We start from the raw sequence: 25,834 nt of genomic DNA, 5'->3' as shown, positions 1-25,834 counted from the left end.
TAACGGAAATAGATCGATTACCAAAATAAATAAAAATAAGTATGCGAACCAGAGTCGCGTAACATTGCATTGGCTTTGTCCATTGACCCAGGAATGGCGGGATGGTCGATTAAGTTTCATCCATCATTTACTGGAAGTGTCATTTCTTTAAATTTTGTATCGAGATTCAGTTTGACAAATACTTAATAAAAAGCTGGGCAAGCAAGGCAAAAAGAATCATGAGTCGAGTAGAAAACCTTAAATGCAAACGGAGGACACAGAGTATTAAAAAAAAAAAAGGAAGCGAGAATTTCAGACATCGTAGATATCAGATTGCCCCTGGATATCTATAGATGGAAATTCGGAAAATAAAAGTTTTTGTCTTATTTATAGATGAAATGTGAACATAAGATATATGTTGTCAAACTGGTAAATAGAAGGGACGCTTTAATTGCACATCAAGACAATAATAAATAATCAAGAAAAAACAAGTGTGTCAGTTGAGAGAAACACCACAACATCAATAGTTAATCTATTATTTAGTTTACATTTCTTCAATCACTGTCCTCAAATTTAGTATAATTATTATGTACCTACTTTCTACAATTTTTATTCAAAAACTGCCAAAAATTGTCCTTTACATGTCATTTCATTGGTTGGTTTGCTGTTAGGTTTCTGTCCCATTGATGTTAACCCATTTCCTACTTTTCTTAATTTTTGACACATATAAACAAATGGATTTCATTTGTTTGTGATGCACAATAGTGCTAAGTAAGAATCATATATTAGCTAACAAGAAATACTTCAATATTTATTGGGATCATCAGGGCAAGTAAACATTTTTCAGGACAAGTTAAATTTTTAGTTTTACTTGCCCAGGGACAAGTGCTCACAACAAATATTTCCACACCCCTGCTCAGAACATCAAATCATCGCCCCTATGTATAGTTAACAAAATGCGCTTGGTAAGACACTTACCCGTGACCAATAAGGATGAGCACCAAGTCTTGGTAAAAGGGTCATGTCCTGAAGTCGTTAGATTTCTTTTATATGTTTCTGACTATTTCTTGAAAGAAACGTCCCGAAACAGGAACGGACATTATGTAAAATATATATTAAACGAATTAACAGAACAATCATGTGATGCATTGATAAAAAGTTGTGCTTATCTGTTAACTTTTAATAAAGATGTCAATAAATACATGTAGCTCGTGCAAGAATACATGTATAGTACTGAATATCATGCCGATAAGACAACTGTATGTACAATTATATGATGCTTACCGGTATTTCAATCCGTCCGGAGTCCGTTCATTGGACTTAAAGGCACACGAAATTACCGGACTTGAACTATATTCAAGCCAAAATTTTGGCAAATTCAAGAGCCACTCAATGGGCTGTCGGAATAATGGTGTGTAACCAACTATAATATTTTACCAGTTTACAAGTAACTTTGCATACAATATTTTAAACATGATTAGATCAAAGTATACTCCATCAAATGGTTCCATTTTGTTATACCTATGTCTAGAACATACCCTAGAATGGTTGTCTAAAATGTCTTAATATTCATTTCTTCCATCAATTTAATTATCAATCACTCCCACAGACTAAACGTTTTCTTTTTTTCAAATCTGCATGCAGTGTTAATTGTTCACCCGAAGAAATTGACAAAAAGTCAAGTTCCCGAAAAAAGTATAACTTAAAAGTATTTTTATTTTTGTTCTCTGTTGTATGCGTTATAAATAACAGTGTACATAGACAATAATAGTGCATTGACTTAACATATCGACGATATAAGGATGAGGCTTAGAAATGGGGAAATGCGAGGCTGTGCCGAGCTATTTCCCCGTTTCGGGCCGAATTTCAAGTCAATGCACTATTATTGTCTTTATACTGCAATCTAAAAAAAAACATTTTCAATTGTTGTTTAATGCGTTAAGGTTGTTTATTTGATTTAAATATTTGGGGAAATCCCCTTTAAAAAGGCCTCATAGCATGCTCACGGAGAAATTTTCAACACAATGAAATGTACATTTACCTGTTGAAACCCACACTCGATGGTGAACGAAATCATTTGAGTATGGACTAAAATATCAACCATAAGCATAACAAATTAATGATTTATAGGTTGCAAACAAAAAATATTAATAAATGAAATATGTTTTTCCAATAATTGCAAAAGAAACAAGGTTGAGTCGTTCCAAGCATCGTTGTATGCAATTGAAACAAGAACAGGTTGAAGAGGTCGTCATATATCTATGAGTGATAGAATTTTACGACGTTAAAATTTTCTTGTTTTTTTTTTTACCTTTTCCACGCTACGAAAGTGAGACTGATTATTTTCAACTAAAAAAAAAAAAGGAATCCGGTGAACCACATCATTTTAACGGAAATGTTTGATAGCAATAACCGATAAGTTTTAATCAAAATTCTGTAGACGGATTCTCAGAAGGCATCAAAGTTAAATGCAAATATTCATAATCGTTACATTTCACAGATATTCAGGATATTGTAGCCTATATTTAAAAAAATCTTATTTACTTTTGAATAAGAATTAAGTAGTATGTACATAAGTATATGCCAAACAAAACTTGCATCAATTCAGTATATTTTGTACTTGATTTATTGAAGATAACTGATGTGTGTTGCGTAACGTTCACACTACATTTTACAAGGTTTTCAATGGCATTCGTCGACGTTGTAGTAAAATTTAGCAACGTCATAGGCGTAACGTTATTTTGGATTTTGAAATTTTTTGGCAGCGTGTACTTATACTGTATTCCCGTCCTGTAATGTTGTTATTTTAGCGGTATATTTGTAACACTCCTAAACGTGTCCTTCCCCCCAAACGTGTCCTTCCCCCCAAACGTGTCCGATTCCCCCAAACGTGTCTATTCTCCCGAAACGTGTCCGTAATATTCAATTTTCCCGAAACGTGTTCAATTTCATAACCCCCAAACGTGTCCGATAATTGTTATTCGCCAACACGTTTCCACTGTTACACATCAGAACGTCTCACCTATTTTAGCGCTTATACATGCATGTCCTACGGGAGCAACCATTTGATTTTTAGGGGGGCTAGGATGAAAAATGTTGTCCTTCCTTTTTTGTAAGTTGTAAATTGTAATCTCTGTCCTGCCTTTTTATTTTGCACTATATTCGGTCCTGCCTTTTTTTTTATTAGTTTATCCTGACATATAATTTGTCATCCTGCCTATTTTTTTTTGCCAAGTTGCTCATCCTGCCTTTTTTTTTACTCAAAACTCCTTTTTTCAAATTTCATCCTGTTTATCATAATTACAACACATAAATTAAATTTTGACTGAAATTGCTTATTGTCCAGTTGCAAGTATTTCACATATATATATATATATATCTATATATATATATGCATGCTCATTTAGAGCGAACATACAAAAAATGCTAGTGCAGTTTAATTGATCATTTACTATGTAAATTATTTGTTACTAATAAGCTCTAATGATGCCTTTTATATTAATCCGACGACGGGCTTTCAGCAGAATGACTTCCTTTTTTTCAACAGTTCTGATATTTTAAAAGCTTTTCAAATCATAAACTGTTTTTCCGGTTTTTAAAATTAATTTTAGGTTTTGAGCATCACTAAAGACACACAAACAAGAGACTTAAAACGTCCAGTGCCAAATATTTCATGCATTATTTGAACGACATCATGTTTTAAAGTACTGTACTTAAGTTTCATTATCATACCGGGATTGGGTCTAAGTTTTTTACGGTTATTAGGGATTAACACTAGTTGGGATTTTAATCTAAAAAAAAAAAAGGAAAGACCGATTTTTTTATATGTCTTCGTAAATAACTACTTCAATCTCCGTTACGTAATAGAGGCCGTTTTAAATAAAAGTTGTAGAATTTAAAAAAAAAATGTTGCTTTCCAAAAAACAACTGATGGCATTATGAAAGAGTGAATTGCTACAAAGGTTTTTTAATGCGCAGTGAAAGTGACATTCTCCTACCTGAGGTATCTGATTTAATATCTACAATTTAACAGAGCATGGTTGCTTACATGTACATCCAGCATTGCCGAACGGACGTCCCCACTTTTATCCAGGTTATACAGCCGGTTTACAAAAAGACCTAAAGTAATTCATCTCTATCTTTTAATGAAATATCAAAATGAGTATACGTTAATGAAAAAGCAAGAACCTCAACCAAATTACGTACTTATATATAATATGGACACAAATGATAGTTCATTTAAGAAAATAAATGAGGTTGATTTGAACACGTTTTGGGGATTGGGCACGTTTGGGTGTTTAATAAAAAATGGACACGTTTAGGCGTTTATACAAAGGACACGGTTTGCGCTATGATTATACAACTATACATGTTTTGCAGTTCAGTGACGTCATGTGGACACGTTTGGGGGAATCGGACACGTTTAGGGGGAAGGACACGTTTCTGAGTGTTACACCATAAAGCGCGGAGGTTTGGCTATCCACAAAACCAGGTTCAACCCACCATTTTTTCTTAAAATGTCCTGTACCAAGTCAGGAATATCGCAGTTGTTATCTAAAAGTTCGTTTCTATGTATGTTGCAGTGTTGTTTGTTTTTTGTTGCACTTCTGTGTTCTGTTATTTCGTTGTTTTCCTCTTATAGTTGATGTGTTTCCCTCGGTTTTAGTTTGTAACTCGTTTCCCTCGGTTTTAGTTTGTAACTCGTTTCCCTCGATTTTAGTTTGTAACTCGGATTTGTTTCCCCCAATCGATTTATGACTTTTGAACAGCGGTATACTACTATTGCCTTTATTTACTAGAACAAATTTCAAATTCTTTCCCTCCTCTTTACTTAAGTATATCGAGCTTTATGTGTGTAAAACCACAGGTATTTGGGGCATGGACCCCCCTTTTTTGGACCTCACTAAAAAAAATATTGTTTGGTGTTTTTTTATTTATTTTCAATTTTCTACAATATATGAACATATATCAAGTCTCAACAATCCATTGCTAGTCGATTGCAATAACTTTTTTACTATCCATACGAGTCCCAAGTGAAAAAAGAAGAAGGTAATTACCTTCGATGACTGACTTACTTTCACTTTGGAAGATCAGGTCAGGAAATCGATAAAAATTTCAGTAGATTTGAAAAATGAATATTGATGCCGTTTTTCTTTTACACGATTAAAATTTTGTACCTGCAACTGTTTCGTAACAAACTTTAATAGTTTGTGATCTTTTTTAAACAATTTTTTGCCGCCTGATACACAATTTTGTTATCCATATCAATCAACGAAATAATATGCGTTTAACTTTATATTGAATGGAACTTCCTCGCCAGTGCACTCTATAATACAGTCTTAAGAAAATTGTACCGGTCTCAGATGATGTGTACCAAGCATACCAAGCATGCCAAGCATACCAGCTTCATCCATGTTCATGGCAGATAATTATCGGTACCGCGAAAACAATACCGTGTAAGATTTTGTATAAAAAGTGCATAACAACACAAATTGGAACTCGGTCGTTTTTTCAAATATGAAAACATGGAAAGTAAAATTTCAACTTTTGTGCATATCTTATTTCATTCCAATCGAGTCTGACGAATAGTTTTTTTTCCAAATCTGGCAACTGCAACCACAATTGCGATATTCTTATGTGATGATGTAAAATTTATTAAATAATGTTAGTGCATTATATCATACTTAGTACAAATACAGCATTTTCGAATTGGATACCACCATATACAATAATTAATATGTACATATAACTACATATATTTCATAAAAACCCGGTGTTCATCTCTAAAAAAAAAAACATCATAAAAAGTAAAATCACAAAAATATTGAACCCCGAGGAAAATTCAAAACGGAAAGTCTCTAATCAATTTATATGATTAACATGTATATAGACTTTGTTTTGGATCGAGGGTTTATATTTATACTTTGAGACAGTCCAAGATTTAAATGCTAACTATATATAATTGTAATCCTAATTGTAGGTGTATAACAGTTTCCGCAAATGTCTGTAATCATCAGTTTGAATATTTACAACAATAATTAATGAATGTGTGTAGAAATACATATCTCGTTCATCCAAACATTTAAAACTAATTTTCCATCCCATGAATGACAGATGGTGAAAATCCATGCTGTAGTATTCTATATATACAAATTTCACTAGAGCAAAGCTATTTCCCAAAGAGATGTTTGTTGACTGGTGAATGTTATTGTTAAAAATATAAAAAGCTTCTCTGTCGACACAAAATGCACTATAACATGCTATACATTAATAGAACACTTTCGCAGACTTTGTATTATTTCTGATTAAACACTGATACCGTACCAACTCACGAAATGTACATTTTGTTGAATTGCAAAGCAAATTCCAACACAAAGAAGATGTTTCATCTTTGGATACGATATCCATGAATGTACCATCTGGCTTCAGTTTATATACACCTTTCCTCTGAACAGCAACATAAACGGAACCATTGTTGTCAACTGCTAAATTCCACAGAGTATCGTTATCTGGTATGGAGTATGTATAAACCTCTTCCCCATTGCTTCTAATACAACTGGTGACTGTTCTGGATATGTGATAGATATTTCCAGTTTTATCTAAAGAAATAAACCAAGGTGTCATTTCATCATTTTTAGTTTTTACTGACCGAATAAATCCCCCCTCAAGATCCAGAATGTTAATGTTCCCTTTACTTCCAACACATATGTTTGTATTTGAAGTAGCAACGCCTCCCTGCTTACTTTTCTTTACTGAAAGGTCCTAGAAATTGTCTGCTTATCAAAGTCAACAAACTGCAAGACATTTTTTTCACTAGAAGTCAAAACACACATTTTTTTCCAGGAACTAGAACTATATCACAAGGTTTGTGTTTGGTGTTAATCCGGTACTTGTGATTATCCTTATCGTCATATATTAATATTTCACCCTTTCCACCCTAATAATAATGATAATAAAATAGAGGTTATGGGCTCACTTTGCAACTTGATACGGATAACCTCGATTGAAAAAAAACATTTGCACAATAAAAAATCCAAAAGAACTGACAAATGGACAAACAAATGATAAGTTCATCCGACGAGGAGGCTGCATATATAGCTACTTACCCGTTTTATGCAGGGCTGCCTGAGAACTCAGGTAATAATAATCAACATTTAAAAAGTAAATTTAAAGAATTTGTTAAATCCATTATTACATTACCCTCATAGCATGTTGCTAAAGCACTTCGTGGAAAGGGATTAATATAAATTGCAATAACTTATATATCCCAATCCACTATAAATAAATAGGTTTAAACTAAAAGCACAAACCACAATCTCGGAGGTGTTACGGGTGAATGGCGAGTCAATAAATACATATCTTGTTACCAAAATAAACAGTAATATCTATTTTCTATACAATATTTCTACTGTTACTTTACAACAAACCTTCTGATAACTAAAGTCGATGTAAGAGAGGAGTGACATCAACATTGAAACACCTGATTTATCAGATAAAGTAGACCATCAAAACATTCAGGTTAAACAATTTGCAGACATCTAATAAATAAGACATTAATAATAGACAGGATTTCCGCTGGCGGTCGCAATTTGCGAGAGAAAAAAAATTGTGGCGATAAAAATGCGTCATTTGCGGAAGAATTTGGCGAAAGAAATATAAAGAACGATTTATTTTCCTCCATCTTGTTTATTTACTTTTTTCGAGTTCCTCGGACTTTACCCGATCAGACAATACTCGGAATTCACCTTGACCTCATTAAGATTTGGACAGAAAATCAACAATCAGCTGAATGCATTTTATAGCTATCGACAACAAAGGACTAATTAATAAAGGTGTTGACTGAATTGTTTGACAAAATCATATGGTTAAATGGCTTCCGCTAAATGTCATATACATAATTTATTTACCACTTTGCGACGCACGTGTTTGAAGAACTCTTTTGACGTCTCCTCTCCTTTTAAGCATAGTTTAGAAAAGAAAGCTGTTGTTGTGACGAAAAATGTTCAAAAGCAAGAAAAATCTCCGATTTAAAACTTTAATTATCCTTTGACTTTAATATGGGTAATTGATCAGGGAGACTACTTTAATGTCGTTTGAGTGACACGCGTGTTTCAAGCATAGTTTTACGTCTCAACTTTTTCATTTACGATGTCGATGGTCAAGAAAAGAAAACTGTCGTTATGAAGAAATCTTTCCAAAAGGTTGGGAACAACCCCTCGAATGAAAGTAGCCCTTCAATGTTATGACTACACATGAAATGAGGGATCAATTTCATGTGATAAAAGCTTTTATTTTGTTGTAAAAACCACTTCTTAGTACAAAAGGGCACATCAGTATTTTTCTTTTAAAGAAACTTTCCCTACGAACTATACTGTTATTATATAATCAAAACATGCCCATGGCCATTAATTTTGTTATATTCCAGTACTTATATCTTCTTTATTATTAAAAGTAAAGTGGCCCCCTTATTTAGAAAAGTTGTTTAAAATACAATGAATATTTTTCCCTTTTAGGTTAATTTTTAGTGTTTATTCATTAAATGTAGACTCTGAAATAAGTTTGAGAGAATAATCATAGACACAATGGTGCAAAATCACCTTATTTAAGGGAAAAGGGGGGGGGGGGGTAAGAAAATATAGTTGTGTTACTTGGCGAAAAAAATAATAAAGTGGCGAAAAATATATTTGTTTTGGCGAAAAAAATAAATTGACCCAGGGGAAACCCTGATAATAGATGCAAGGAAATAAACACTTACAGTACATACACTTTAATTAATGAACATTAATACCGTTGGTGTATTTAGATTTACGTACTTTACAAACGACATAACCTTTTAGATAAGTAGGTAGTGATCATATCCGGTTTTTATGAGAATTTATTTTACTTAGTATCTATAAAAGAATCTAGTAAAATTTTTAAATAATTTATGGTAACAAAGTCCACGGGTTAAATTCACATGATACTATTAATTCAAATAGGTAAATATATTAAATATAAATACTTTTTTATCTATCAAACTATTGTTTTCGAGCAGAATAAATTCGTGTTGTTAGTGTGAACAAGTTTGTAGCCCTGGAAATATATATATAGAAATATATAAAGATAAAAATTTAACAACATGATATCAATTCAGATTAAAAGTACTTATTTTACATGTCGGAACGTGCACAAAAATATATAAACGTGCTGGATAACATTGACCATTGCAGTGATAGCAGAAAGATTCCGGGCCGTTTGAAGAACATTTGGATTGTGCTGATAGTCATGATGCCCAAATATCTGGTAGGAAATAGGCAATCTGGTGAAAACACATTACTTATGGTGAAACGCTGTGAAATATCCACTGACAAAAGTGTTTTGTTAATACAGAAACAGAATCCAATTTACACTTTCACCGATTTGTCCATGACAAACCACATTCCACACTCACTTGAAACCAGTAACTGCCCGGACATGAATTTCAAGGAATTGTGTCTTTCCAGCTGAATTTTGTTTCTCTGTAACACAAGTGTCCCAGGTTGATGGACGGTTCGACGCTTGCAAATATTAAAACACCGAAAACATTATGTGTGGTCTTTTCTAAAGTTATCAGCAAGTTATTCCTTGGCTTTCGATGTACTTATTGCTTTCTGTATACTATTTCATAATATATAAGAATCTTTTGTAGCTAACTTTACATCTGCTTGTATTTTTTCACAGTCATAGCAAATCGCACACGGTTATATCATAAGATTCTATCATGTTTCATCGTATAAACAAATATGTACACTATTAAAGAAATTAAACAATCATAATATTTGAGTTAAAATATCTTTACACAAACTATTGAGATATGTGTACATATATCTTTTGAGCGTAACTAATTATCAATGACAAAACCTAAAAAATGAAGTTATTTTGACATGTTTTGTTTATTCAACTTAATGTAAGTAATGTGAAGAATATTGCTAATTCAGTAGTAATTGGTAAGACAATACTCAAACATAGAAATACTAATGTTAAATAGTCTGATGTTTATTAACGTCTAAAGGTTGTCAATACTTTTTGATTTTCAAATTTAAGAGTCCAGGAAGTGGCTTGATCATATATAATTATATACCTTCTCTTATCGGTTCCCACTTACTGCTGATATCTTTTTTAAAAAGTATTTTTATTTCAATATTTAAGATATAAAACAAGTATGATATCATGAAAATTATTTTTTTTATTAATGATATTAGGTAGTAATACAAAGTAGTTGATCTCCTAAACTGTACAATAGTTATAACTATCTTTGATAAATGAATCAAGTCGTGTATAATCATGATAATGTAACAATGCAGCAAGTTGTATCCATATGGAACTTCCTTATTTACAAATGGCGTATTAAAAATAACTCTACAGTTTTGAAGCAAACTGTATCATAGTTAAATCAATGGGTGAAAGTTCAACTATTTCCTTTTTATCTTATTTTATAGCTATCTTCAATCAGCGTAGTATCCGTTTTCCAACAAGTTTCCGTTAGCTCAAGTAGGAAACAGCAGTATCAAAACTTGAAAAATCGATTATTAAGATATCGTTATTTTCATATACGGCGCCTCAGTTTCGACGAGTTATACTTTGTATCGTAGGCTATGTCCTTGTTATTTCTAACAAAAGTATAGTACAAGGAAATGTTAATTACTATCTAAAAGAGAAAAAGGTTTCTTCCGTATTAAAAATCAACAATTTTTTTATATCCAGTTTTGTAAATCTCAATATTCCAGTTACATGGCTTTTAATTATAAAAAGGGCTTGCGAACTTATGAAAATGAAAAGTTTGACAGTGCAGAAACTGCCGTCGGGGATGAAGATGGTGATCAACAACAATATGAGGAAATTGCTGAATATGTTTATAATCCATCGGACGAAAAAAAGAATCAGAACAAATATACAGGTTGGAATGAACGTGGTAAGGGTACATCTAGAAATTCACAAAACAAGAAAAGGTTTGGGAACAACAAAAATGAAAACACAAAAGACACCAACTTACAGCTACCTATAAAACAACTGGTGGATTGGAAAGTAGTCAGCAGAAAATGGAGAACCGCATGTGTAGTATCTGGCTTTGTATGTATTGGTTTAATATCAGTTATTGGTGTGCTAGCGTGGATGCTTCTATCAACGAAGGGTAAGAAAAATATTATTTTATGCAAAAGATGGCACGAGAGGAACATAAAGGTCGTACTTAAATGCATTCAAATCCCAAACCATCCACTACCTTCTACAAATTACCTTAACCTAATCGCACTTTAACTGTGGACAAAAACAAAAACTTAAGTAAAACTGCTTTGTATGAATGATACATAAAAAAGACAACATAAATCACCGAAAATACCTGACACCTTAGCTGCCCATATCAACCACCAACACTTTGACTCAGTGTGTCGTGGCAATGATAGGTGAAGTGTGCGTACTACACAAAACATTGTGTTGAGCGTAGCGAGGTGTATTCTTTATGAGAAATTAACGATCAATAACTCCGATAATATCACAGACATACAAATTAATACGATTAATACGATTTACGAAATACGTTTCAGCCATTCCTACAACTACCAACCTTTTTGTTAACGTTATAACGCTTCGAATTGGTTTTTACAGACAATTGAAATCTAGTTTATCAAAATGATAATCATAATAATAAAAGTGGTCGTACGTAAAATGTTTGATAAATTATAATTAAAAGATTTGTAATATATATATATATAAAACTAATTGTTTTCTCTCTTTCACAGTATTTTGATCTTATTTAACTTTAAGTTATTATCTTGTCTTAGCAAAACAAAGACTTATTTTTATTTTTTTTTTATTTTTTTTTTTGCTGCTGTAGCAAAATAAATCCCAATGATAAGTTCTTCAAATCAAGTTGTCAGAGATAATTCTAATGGCCACAATTTTGATTACCACTTGAAAATAATTGTATGTATGATTTATGCAAAACCAATTTCTTACAAAACAAGAATACACGTACCTAAAGATCCCCCCGAGAGTCATAACAAGTATTATTCTTCGTGCAGAACGATAGGCGCTCTCTCTTTAAACGACATCCGATTCTAACGTCCCAATTATGAATGAATGACACTGCGTATGTTTACATCCCGCATACCAGAATGGGCACACCAATTCAACTTTGGAGTTACTGAAATATCGAAAAAGACCAGGCGTGACATATTTGCATAATTCGGTCAACCGTAAAGGGAATTGGAATGCTGTCATAATATATATTCTCGTATTTTGTTTAAAAATAATTGATCACATGTTTTTTTTTTGGTTTATTTACAGTGTTTGGTACATTTGTTTTGTACATAGTGTCCGCGCCAATGAGAAAAACCGCTGATGCATTATTATGACTTTTTTCTAATGTGTGAGAACAAATTGCATTTGGTGTACTTTGAATATAGTATGCAACTGTATTTTATAGTGTCTCAATGTGATCATGAATTCGAACGAAGTCTTCCTAATGCCGGTACTGGAAATCATTCCGTTTCAACAGACAAACCAATTAGCAAATGCCATACTGGTTTTTATGGAGAAAGATGTGAAGGTATATTCATTTTCTTATTTTTATACCTTCTTTTTTTCGAATTTTAAATAATAACCATGGATGCCCATGTAGAGGTCTTTCAATAAATTCAATAACTTTCAAATCCAATAAAGGCTTACAAAAAATATATTCAGTTCTCTTTTGTGTTATCATTATTGATCATAATAATGATTTTTATTATATGATAACAGATTTTATTTGTGGACATTTTTGGACATAAGGGAGATTAAAAGGCATCATATTATGCTCTACAGTGCCGACTCCATCACAGTGTTGAGAAACATGAAATATTGCCTTTCGAAAGTAGAAACATATAATTACTTTTGATGACGTTTTTTTTTTTTTCTTCTTCTGGTAATACAATGTACATTAAACGGATAACAGCAATAATCAAAATATCTACCGGTACATCATACTGTATGCATTTATATTTCCTTGCTTGTCCGTACATCTTCAACTGGACCGATGCCTTTGTGGTGCCTTGTTTGAGATTAATCCGTTTGAATACAAAAAAATGTACAAATATTTAGTTATCATAAGCAGTTATTATTAAACAACCTACAAGCCCTTTGAGTATGTCTATTAAAAAAATCAAGTTAAATAAACAGACAAATATTTTGCAAATTAGCAGTACTGTAAGTAATGATGTTTGTCCCGTCAATGTGTTTGTATTATCTTTCATATTTGCTGGTGTGTTTTGTACATGTGACTTTTTGTTTTTCTTTGGCACCTATGACGCGTACGTAGCTATGTCCTTTTATAAATCCCGCCCTTATTTTATTGATCTATTATAATTTTGAAAAAAATATTTTACTCGCGTAGTGGTATAAACGATATGTGGATTCTAATAAATTAGTAAGAACTTCTGGATAATTTAACTATCGATCTTTTTCTGAAAATAGTTCTAACAAACTTTTGATTTTTTAACACTGTATACCACCGTTCCCAATGTGAAATTATATATTTTTTTTAAATACTTTAAACGACAAAATTATTGTATATTTCTTCCTGTGTAACGTTTACATTTTCTGATCGTCAAACACACGAAGCATGAAATGTGGTAGTTAAATTTGGTATATGCTTTTTGTGGTTCCTTGTTAAATATTTGTTTGTTTTGAGATTGTGACACAGTGATGACTGCTGTACCCATATTTTGACAATTTTACCTAATATGTCTGTTTTGTTGACGCATCGTTGTAAATATAATACATTTTGATGTGACTGTCATACAAGTGAGAGGTTTAGCGCTATAAAACCAGGTTCAATCCACCATTTCCTACATTTGTTAATGCCTGAACCAAGTCATGAATATGACAGTTGTTGTCTATTTGTTTGATGTGTTTTATCATTTGATTTTGCCTTTTGATTAGGGACTTTACGTTTTGAATTTTCCTCGGAGCTCAGTATATTTGTGATTTTCCTTTTTTCATGTAATGAAAACGAACGTCATTTTATTCTCATTGAATTAAAAACGTGTCTTCAAACAGGTTAAGTAGGCGATTGTTTTACCAGATTCAGTTTATGATTATAACGAAACTGGAAGTTATATTACAGCTGTTATCCTAAAAGAGGAACGAAAGATACCAGCGGCACAGTCAAACTCAAAACTCGAAAATAAACTGACAACGCCATAGCTAATAATGAAAAGACAAACAGACAAACAATATAATTATAGTACACATGACACAACATAGAAAACTAAGGAATAAGCAACACGAACCCCACCAAAAACTAGGGGTGATCTCGGGTGCTCCGAATGGTAAGCAGATCCCGCTCCACATGTGGCACCCGTCGTGTTGCTCATGTTATAACAAATCCGGAAAATAGTCTAATTCGGTAGGTCACATTCATGAAAGGGAAGGGGATTGTAGTTACGACGTAAGGAACATATCCGATATCATCTGTGAAACGATTATTTCCATAACGGTCAACCAACTCGTGATGGCGTCCGTAAAATTTACGAAGGGATGATTACAACTTCACCATTTGAAACTCTTGGTTTAATAGCTTTCTTGTGAGCAGCAACCCTCTATCAGGAAAATCATGATGAGAAATACAAGCACGGGAATATCGTATCAATTGGGAGATATATACCCCGTATGCAGGTGCTGCTGGAATGCTGCTACTTAGAAATGGAAAGTTTACAATTGGAAAGCTGAAATCATCTCTTTTGTCGTAAAGTTTTGTTTTCAACCGACCCTTATTGTCAATTTCTAGATGCAAGTCAATGTATGAGGCCGACTTAACTGTATCTGTTGTATCCTTTATACCTAGTTCAATGGGATAGATGCGTTCAACAAAGTCACCAAATTTTGAATTATGTAGTGAGAGAACATCATCTATATGGCGGGAAATAGAGTAAAAAGATGTTGCTAACTTCTTATCTTTCTTCATAAGAAGTTCCTGTATGAAGTCAACCTCATATTAATATTAGATCTACCAGGTTAAGGGTTTGGTTTGCTTGCTTGCTTTGTTTGTATTAATGTTTGCTTGGACATTGTAATTAAGATTGACATCTGAAAACAATATGAAAAGGTGCAGTTAAACTTGTAAACATTATATTTAAATGTAATAGACTATTTTCATGTTACCGACTTTTGAATCCGGTTTATATTATTTTTCGACAGGTTATCTACGACATCCTAGTACTCGGTCAATTAAGAACAGTCATAATAAGTAAAATCAAACATTTAATCGGTGTAATTTGAGGTGAAATTGTACTATTTTCCTATGAGTTTGTCGTGTAAAGGAAATATGAAGCAGTATATTTTCACCAAGAATTGTACAGATTAAAAGCTGGATTTCACTTCTTAACGTTGCTCCAAGTGACTAGTTATCAGGTGTCGTTGAATTGGTAACCTGTCGGAAAAAAAACAACTTCAGAATCAAAAGTCGGTTATATGAAAATAGTCTATTGGGCATTATCAAATAATCAAATTAACCTATGTACAGAGTACACTCCGACAAATAGGATTAGGATAACAGCTGTTATGTTTTAAAGATCTTCATTATTCTCTATACATGCATGGATTTATGATTGAATAAATTGAAGTTTGTAATAGGGCATAATAAGGTTGGCTTTATGCAGCCCTGTTGAAGTTAAGTTGTATTAATTCAATTCTACCGAGTAAACTCTTACATGGCTATTCTTTTTATATGGTTATGCAAAACAAAAAATGACACAGATAAAAAACCGACATGTATAGATCAACATATACAAGAGTGTCGAGAAATAAATCAGTCTGACTAGGTTGCAAACTTGAGACAGGCACATTAACAGTTGTCATTATGATGATAAATCCCCTATGTCATTCACAGCAGTATTGCACATGATGTATAGCGTCGATTAAAACGATTATAAAATATTGACAGAATTTTAGTAGGGGTTTCTTTACCAATTGGATATTAAATAAATAATTAAGCACAATCACCTGCTGAAAAAAAGTATATACACCGCAGAAAACGTCGCGTAATTTTATATGTATAATGATGGTTAAATGTTTTACGTACAATCGGTTAACGTAAATAACTTTTATTGATTATTTTGTTTTCCTTTTTGGAACATGGAATAAACAACTACTGTAATTTGTATCGGTAAATGTGAGGTTAAATTGACCCGATTGTAACTTCGGAAATTGCCCTCAGAAAATATCAGTTTTTCAAAAGTCAATAAAACTACATATTAAACTCATCAAAAGATATTAATTATATAGAATTAATTAGGGGAGGTTTTGTAATATCTCTATTTATAACAGTAATAATGACGGATATATAAGAAGGTAAAACAATGTATATAGCAATAAAAGATTACTGCTGCAAACGTTCCTTCAATTACAACGCTGGATGTCGTGGGTTCGACCGCAGACAGTGAGTTCTCCTCTTAACAACAGGCGGTATTTAGGAAAACCAGCAAAGACGAGTAGGACCGGAGTCGAAAATAAGTGACATGTCTTCTTGTGAATTGTTACATTGTCAACTGGTACGTTAAAAATCAGGGTCAGCGCTACAGTCTAACACAAAGCAGGGTTTTAATTCATTTCTCATTGACATTATAGTCCTGATAATGATGTATTATTTGACGTTGAAAACCACTTCATCATTACATATATATCGTGTGTTTTAAAAACATAGATTCTACAACTGCAACAAGTGTATAACGATATTTATCCACTCGAGACAGTTAAATTTTAATATTTAAAACGCGAGGCTGGCCGAGCTTTTTAAATATTTAAATGATTAACTATTGAGGGTGGAGAAATATCATAATACACGAGTTACAGTGGTGGAATCTGTTTCTCTAATGATTTTTATCCTTCCTTTTCAAAGAATTGAGGAAAGTTGTGTACTTTTGATGTGACGTCATCAGGCATGATCGCCTGGTTTCATGACGTCACAATAAGAAAATTTCGAAGAAAACAAGAAAATTTAACGTCACAATTATATTTCAACCAATCATTTGCCAAGAACCGATTTTTCTATAGTTAGAAGAAACATTTTCTCCTACCGGTCAGGAGATGAGAAAATAGCTAAAAAATTAGAGAAAAATATAAAAAACAGACGTCTGGACTATTATTAGCATTGCTGAATGCAAAGCTTCCTATTCTACGATGAAATCTCCTGAGGTAAAAAGGGAAAATGATATAAAGAGGGTCAATAAAAGCAATAAAACGAAAGTTATAAATATATTATTTGCAACTGGATCTTAAAGTTTGCTATACCCCTCGATAATTACAATTATAATACATTATGTATAAATGAGTCAATGTGGTGGCCAGTCTCACATGTGTTAAAATTTCATATTTATAAAAAAAAATCAATTTGAATACCATGTAAAAATTAGATGTCATTTTAACAGTTGAATTTTATATTAAAACACCGAACATACAGATTTGATTCAAAGTCCCAATGCATATCAGACTAGAGGATAGCCGATGTTGGACCTTAATTTTCTCTCTCCGAACACTGAATAAAGATTTAATAGAAACCAAAAAATAGAAAACAAAAAATAGCGTTTGTTATAGATTATTGAATATGTTTAACCAGACATACCGGGAAAGTAAATTACTTTGTATAATAATTGATTTATTCATTATCATTCATCATTGTGTTTAACGCCATTTTCAACCCTTAAAGCTAGTTTGAGTTGAGGCGACCAGTTTTTACTGTTGGAAAAAGCCGGAGTACCAGGATCATACTACCGACCATCGATTGGAAAACGTGAGGCTTCAAACTCACAAACGGAGGATGAACTACTTTCTTGTGAAGACGACTATGCCACAGAACCCCCTTGATATTCATAGAAGGATACCGTTCACTTCATATTTATTTTAAATTCCACAACAAAAGAAAGTAACACCATAATATCGTATTCGCGTGGGTTAAGTATACAAGTCAGTTTAACGAGACCCATTTATGTAAAGATTTTTCTATTAATTATTATAAAAAATGAACATAGTGTGGTAGTGACATACTACGATATATATTGGAACAGAAAATCCATATGTGATGAGAGCGAGGCTCGAACACAATTTGAAATTCATTGACCCTTTTATTGACCAAGTATATATCGTATTAGGTCACAACCAAACTGTGCAACCAAATTTATCCCCGGCTTAGTATATATCTAGGATTTTGATTGGTTAACACACGTCGTTACTAAACTCATAGCCTAGGGTTTGTTGCTAACCCATATACCCGGACGTTGCTACCCATTACAGCGGGGAAGTTCATGCGATATTTTCCTTACTTCAATGATTGCTCCTTGTAAAATATCGCATTATGTTGATTATCTATGATTATCTATGATTTCTGTATTAATTATTCCATCAATTAACGATATATTAAACAACGTCTTATATTTGACTACCTGTAGGGTTCAACAATATTGATTAGAACCATTCACTCCGTTAAAAAGGGGTCAAATTCTCAAATTTCAATGAAAAATAAAAAAAAAATGAAAATAAATAGTTATCAAAGGTACCAGGATTATAATTTAGTACACAAGACTCATCAGTGACGCTCTTATAAAAATATTTATAAAGCCAAACAAGTAAAAAGTTGAAGAGCATTGAGGATCAAAAATTCCAAAAAATTGTGCCAAATACGGCTAAGGTAATCTATGCCTGGGATAAAAAAAATCCTTAGTTTTTCGAAAATTCAAAGTTTTGTAAACAGGAAATTTATAAAAATGACCACATTATTGATATTCATGTCAACACCGAAGTGTTGACTACTGGGTTGGTGATACCCTCGGGGACGAAACGTCCACCAGCAGTGGCATCGACCCAGTGGTGTTAATAGTTATCAAAGGTACCAGGATTATAATTTAGTACGCCAGACGCGCGTTTCGTCTACACAAGACTCATCAGTGACGCTCTTATCAAAATATTTATAAAGCCAAACAAGTAAAAAGTTGAAAAGCATTGAGGATCTAAAATTCCAAAAAATTGTGCCAAATACGGCTAAGGTAATCTATGCCTGGGATAAAAAAAAATCCTTAGTTTTTCGAAAATTCAAAGTTTTGTAAACAGGAAATTTATAAAAATGACCACATTATTGATATTCATGTCAACACCGAAGTGTTGACTACTGGGTTGGTGATACCCTCGGGGATGAAACGTCCACCAGCAGTGGCATCGACCCAGTGGTGTTAATAGTTATCAAAGGTACCAAGATTATAATTTAGTACGCCAGACGCGCGTTTCGTCTACACAAGACTCATCAGTGACGCTCTTATCAAAATATTAATAAAGCCAAACAAGTAAAAAGTTGCAGAGCATTGAGGATCAAAAATTCCAAAAATATTGTGCCAAATACGGCTAAGGTAATCTATGCCTGGGATAAAAAAAATCCTTAGTTTTTCGAAAATTCAAAGTTTTGTAAACAGGAAATTTATAAAAATGACCACATTATTGATATTCATGTCAACACCGAAGTGTTGACTAATGGGTTGGTGATACCCTCGGGGACGAAACGTCCACCAGCAGTCGCATCGACCCAGTGGTGTTAATAGTTATCAAAGGTACCAGGATTATGATTTAGTACGCCAGACGCGCGTTTCGTCTACACAAGACTCATCAGGGACGCTCTTATCAAAATATTTATAAAGCCAAACAAGTAAAAAGTCTAAGAGCATTTCATTTCATTTCACGCGTTGTGGTCGAATGTCTCTAAACACTCACAAGATTTGGATTAAGACCGAGATAAATTCGTTATATACGTTCATATCTGAGTCACATTAATTAGACAGTCGCCTCAAGTTGTACGTAGATACTTTAGGGTGTTAAAATATCCATACCTTCGGATACGTGGATAACTTATTATTTTCCTTACTAACTGAGCAGTGGCATTTAGACTACTGTTCTATCGAAGTGATCAAGTCTTCGATATTGTAAATTATTGCGAGGTTTTAACATTGAGAATAATGCGACTGGGTGATAATTTAATTTAATAAAATCGCATTCTGACTTCTGATTCATATATCTGTATATATATTTGTTTTTTAAATCGTAATGATATCAATTTTAGCATGTTTGTCCTGTCTTCACAAATTGCAATAATAAATGCACAGATTAATTTTTGAGTGGCATGAAGCAACATCAATTAATTAAACAAAACTTATTCATGAGCAGAAGTTGATCTGAACTCACTAATACAATTTTCTTTTTTTTTTATTGTAGCTGAAGAAACTACAAAACTCCTATATTCAAGCACAAGCAGCATATGGCTACTTGATGTTAATAGCAGTATGCAAATAGAAATAGCTAGCACTTCTAATGCAATTGATATAGATTATCACAAAACAAAATTCTTCATATACTGGACGGAAGTAAGTCCAGGAAAAATCTCAAGGCAAGTACTCGGAAAGTAATTGACGACCGTCCATCATGAACATGGTGAACTAGTTCTTGTTTTCTCAAACCTGTCAAACTACTGAACCAATTTCAACTAAACTTATAAGGGTGAATACTTTTTAAGGAAATTGTAATGATGATTGTTTTTTTTTCTTTTATCAGTCAACAAACATGCTCAAAGCTAAAATATAATATTAGGATTAAGTGCAGTAAGTGTTTTATATCTTGAAAACGATTATCATGATTACAGAGAGACATATCTGATATGACAAAAAATATCAGAATGTCGAAACCTAACTTATACCTTTTGTCACCGAAATTTTCAGATGTCTTCATAGTGTGTTTTATACTGCACTCGTTCTATTTTAGCAGTCATAATGCGTTGACTGTACATGTATATTTCTATGTCATATACAGTCACTGATCCGATATCACTCTTCCTCATGAATATTTAAATTGTAGTTGCCAGAACTATATTTATTTATTCATAAAGACCTCTCCAACCTGTCTTTGTTTCCAATGTAATCAACGAAGCGTGGAACGACTCAAACTTATTTATTTTACAAATTATGGAAAGACTTGTGTCTTTAGTTAAGTTTTGTTGATATTTTAGTCCATACTAAAATGAATTCGTTCACCATCGGATTGGCCCAACGGTTTCAACAGATCACATTGTATTGCGTTATAATATTACTCCTCCAGATTTGAGGCCTTTTAAAGAGGGATTTTTCCCAATATTAAAACAAACCAATAGCAATAAGACAATAAACAATTTAGAATCATTTTTTTATATTATTTCTAGACAATGATAGTGTATTGACTTGACATATCAACGATATAAGGATTAGACCCGAAACGGGGAAACAGATCGACAGAGCCTCGAATTTTTCGTTTCTAAGCTTCCTGCCTATATTGCTGATATAACAAGTCAAAACAGTATTATTGTCTATGTTGTCTTAAATTACAACTTTTAGTAAAATTTCATGTTTTTGCATAAGATTAATCTAAGAGATTTAGTAGGTAAAATTGACACTAAAATTGGCAAAAAAGACCTTGACTAATTCAAGTGGTTTTTCTAATATCTCGAGCTCTTTACTAGAAAAGATTGGTAGAAACTACGAACATCCAAAAATATTTCTTAATAAAAGATCAGAACAATTAGATACGACACAAACCATTGTGTGACTTCTTTAGGAGTTACACACCTTCAGTGACGATTTTAATGGATTTCAGTTTTGTAGTTTTACCGATGATCTTGTAAACTATAATAGACACGTAGAATTTGAAAAAGTAATACTGTTCAGATTTTTTATAAATCCACCAAAATTACCAAAATAGTTGGATGACTCCCTATTTTGACTTTTATCATGACGTCAGCCTATTCATTTGCCGTGGATTCTTTTTCTAGAATTAATGCTTCCGGAATCTGTCGTGGAAATAGGTTCACCAAATTGTATTCAATAAATTCTTTTGTGTGCTTAATTTCATTAAGTTTGAATTTGCTAATTACTGATTTCTTTTCACTAATACAATTAGATTTAAATCTTAATTTCAAATTGTGTAATTTTCATATATGTCATCACTTGGAATCGAGCCCATTTTTATAATCTTTTCACTCATCACGAGAACTTCAAAAGATATTTAGAAATTGAAAACAGTTAAGATAAGCACTACTACACGATTTTAGAAATGTTACCATGTTAAATTTACAGATAATCAAACATAACTGAATCCAATAGAATTAGAACTATTTTAAAAGTTGAAATTGATATATTTTGCCATGTTTAGGATTCTGGCATTTTTGTGGTTTAGCCTATTTTTTTAGCTCAATAAAGTTAGTATGTATAACGAACGAAACAAAAAAACGCATTACCGTTAAAAAAACAAAATTAAAGAGCAATCAAGTGTCATCTTTCAAACATAGCTTTAAATGATCTTTGTGCCCAACAATGTATTTCTGAAGTGGTGAAATCTGTTTTCATCTAAGGTATACGTATCGCTATTTCTTTTTTTAATAATTATAATAAAAATTCCTATGATAGTAATAATTCATATTCATTTCAGAGTTCGTTATCCTCCCACTAGCAATGAAACAACTTTAGAAGATATTGTTTTAGACAATATCAACACTCCCATTGGTATTGCAGTTGATTCTGTTAATGATCACATTTATTGGACAGACACAGGACTCCAAAGAATAATGAGGTCAAATCTAGATGGTTCTAATACAACTCTTATTTTAGGTACTGGTCTGGAAAATCCAAGAGCAATTGAATTGGATACAGCAAACCGGTAAATTTTCTGTAATGTAAAAAAAATATTTGATCTGTAAAATGCTATATGTCATTATGTTATATTTCTATCATAAATTAAGGGGAAAAAAGGTAGAACCACAAACGTAAAAATTATTCAATCACGCAGTGGAATGAACCATTTGTTGATTCTTATAAATTCTATAGAACTTTTGGACTATTTCAAATCTCGGATTTTTTTTTAAATTAATTCTTACATACTTTGGATGTTTTAACCCTGTATGCTAACATTGCCCACGTGAAAAATTAAAATTGTTTGTATAAACATTTAACGACACAAATATGTGACGTATACATTTGTCTGACGTCAGACACAGCAATGAATGTGTTTTTAATTTGATAGATGCTTTTGTGTTCTGTGAAATTGTTTCTTTTAAAATTGTAACATGATTATGACTGCTGTACCCATATTTTGACTATTTTATTATTATTTCTGTTTAGTTCACGCATCATTGTAAATATAACGGAATTTTGATGACTCTGTCGTACAAAGTGATAGGTTTAGCTCTATAAAACCAGGTTTAATCCACCGATGTCTACATTTGAAAATGCCTATACCAAGTCAGGAATATGACAGTTGTGTTGTTGTCAATTCGTTTTTGGTGTGTTTGGTCATTTGATTTTGCCATGATTAGGGACTTTCCGATTTAATTTCCCTCTCAGTTAATTTTTTTGTGATTTTACTTTGTACCTATTCAAAGGTATAATCCCGCTGCATTTGTTTGCACCTGACTTAGACATGAAATTGCTGTTCAATAATTGTCGTTTGTTGATGTTGTTCAAAAGTATTTCTCGTTTCTCGTTTTTTCTATAGATTAGACCGTTGGTTTGTCCGTTTAAATGGTTTTACACAAGTCATTTTTGGGGCCCTGTATAGCTTGCTGTTCGGTGTGAGTCAAGGCTCCCTGTTGACGACCGTACTTTGACCTATAATGGTGTACTTTTACAAATTGTGACTTGAATTGAGATTAATTTCATTGGCAATCATACCAAATCTTATTATATCGATATGTTGTGTACAAGTTATCATTTTGTACAAATTATTATCTGTACAAAGCAATTGTACAAAGTTAATTATAATTTGTATTTAGACTTTGTACAAATTGTAATTTTTACAAAAAGTGCTCGTACAAATTATAATTTGTAAAATTTTTGACTAAAATTCACTTATAACTTGTACAATAATTTATGGTATGGATTTAGTTTTGAAAAAAGCATTGATACACATAATCGAATTTTTATTCAATGACCACATAAAAAAATTTATTCACAAAATACAAAAATACCCAGATGAGGAACGAAAGTAATTGATATATGCACTCAGTTAATTCTGACCATAGAAAGTGGCCCTGGTACCAATTATGATAGTATAATAGAAATTGGCCCCAGTCACAATTTTCATAGTATAATAGAAATTGGCTTCAGTGACAATTTTCTTATCATAATAGAAATTGGCCCCATTGAAAATTTTCATAGTATAATAGGAATTGGTCTAAGTGACAATTCTGATAGTATGATAGAAATTGGGCCCAGTGCCAATTTTCATAGTATCATAGAAATTGGTCTTAGTGACAATTCTGATAGTATAATAGAAATTGGCCTTTGAAGAGCAGGATGACACTTATGTTGCAACACCAATCATACGTGCCAGGAAGCGTGTGCCGTCTTGCGAACATATCTGAGCGGTACATCTAACCAAGAAAACGAAATAGAGATTAGCAGAACCTGTTGTTGGGGATCATGCATCAACTGTTTCTCGAAATGCCTTAGGCATGTTAGGTGTTATTATTGACTCTGGAGAATTTGGGTACTGCATTGGAATACATGAAAAATTTTAACAGGCTATTTGTCAAGGGATCTAATTGAAACTGTTAAAGACACATCTTTATAAGAAGCAACGGTTCATGAGATTCAACTTTTTCTATGTCAAGCATTTAAAACGAGTTCAAAAGCTAGCGGTCAGGAGTTTCTTTCATGTAAAAGCAAAAGGGAGCGTAGCATTTCTTAATGCTAATGTTTAAAGCAAAATATGTTGTGCCATTACCAATGCCACAATACACTCATACGCTCAAACAAATGATACAGAACCACTTTTATTTCGTGATCATTGATTAAAATTCTAAAATGTTTATTAAAAAAAGTAAATTACAAACTTTTCTAACTGCAAGGGAAATTGAAAACGGAAAGTCCTTTTTTAGAATTGGGGAAATCATAAAGTCAAACTCATCCAATGAAGGAAAAGGTGGTTATATTCCCGACTTACACATTACAGTTTGTACAAAGTCAAAATACAATTATAATTTGTACAATTTTTTGGTTCAAAATGATAACTTGTACACAACATATATTTTAGAAAAGTAAAAGGGAATATCCAATTAAAAAAAACATCATTTGTAAGATTCAATTTATATTCATGATAATGATATGTCTTATAAACACTCGTTTACAAAATTATTTGAGTTTGATTCTAAAGCCAACATACTATATTCAACTTACGATAAACAGGAGGTGTTGTATGATATAGTATGTTCGTTACACATTTTATTGAATAGTTAATTTTACTTCTTTGCTGTGAGTATAGAGAAAGCAAATCGTATATAACTGTCTATAAATGGGTGACATATTACTATTGTTGTGAGACTTCAATACAATTCAACTCTTCCGCTGATTTCATTGAAGTGTGCTCGTCTTTACTTTATAGGGTTGTTTGTTTATTCATTTATTATTACACAGGATATAAGAGAAAGAAAATGTTCGGCTTGAAGTAATGCATGCGGATAAATTGACATGATCTAGCAAGTCAAAAAGTCGGTGTCGGTTTAATTTATTAGTACAATCCAATCGTCATAGATACTAGGATTAATTCTTGTACGCAAGACGCGCGTTTCGTCTACAAAAGACCCATCAGTGACGTTCGAACCAAAACAGGAAAAAAAGCCAAATAAATGATGAAATTGAAAAGCATAAAGGATCCAGAATTCCGAGAAGATTTAAAAGGAAAGGATATTTTTTTTTAATTTTGAGAGAATTTACTTGTTTATGGAAGGAATTGCTATATTTATTCAAACTAAAGAGCATTTATTATAGTTTAAATCAACGCAAAACTGCTTATATGAATATCATAC

The 25,834-nt window shown here is 32.4% G+C and overlaps 1 protein-coding gene across 1 annotated transcript; it reads left to right on the top strand.

Moving 5' to 3' along the window:
• The first annotated feature begins 10,708 nt into the window (after positions 1-10,708).
• Positions 10,709-20,414, top strand: LOC143061261 (uncharacterized). The gene is made up of 3 exons (XM_076233706.1): positions 10,709-11,128; positions 12,422-12,544; positions 20,224-20,414. Exons 1-3 carry the CDS (start codon positions 10,729-10,731, stop codon positions 20,412-20,414), a joined length of 714 nt encoding a protein of 237 aa, XP_076089821.1. The 5' UTR covers positions 10,709-10,728.
• The last annotated feature ends 5,420 nt before the right edge of the window (positions 20,415-25,834 follow it).

This window comes from Mytilus galloprovincialis, chromosome 1, assembly GCF_965363235.1.
Source record: "Mytilus galloprovincialis chromosome 1, xbMytGall1.hap1.1, whole genome shotgun sequence".
Taxonomy (NCBI): domain Eukaryota; kingdom Metazoa; phylum Mollusca; class Bivalvia; order Mytilida; family Mytilidae; genus Mytilus; species Mytilus galloprovincialis.
The sequence above is the reverse complement of the archived record's forward strand: the minus strand, read 5'-3'. Positions and strand labels throughout refer to the sequence as shown.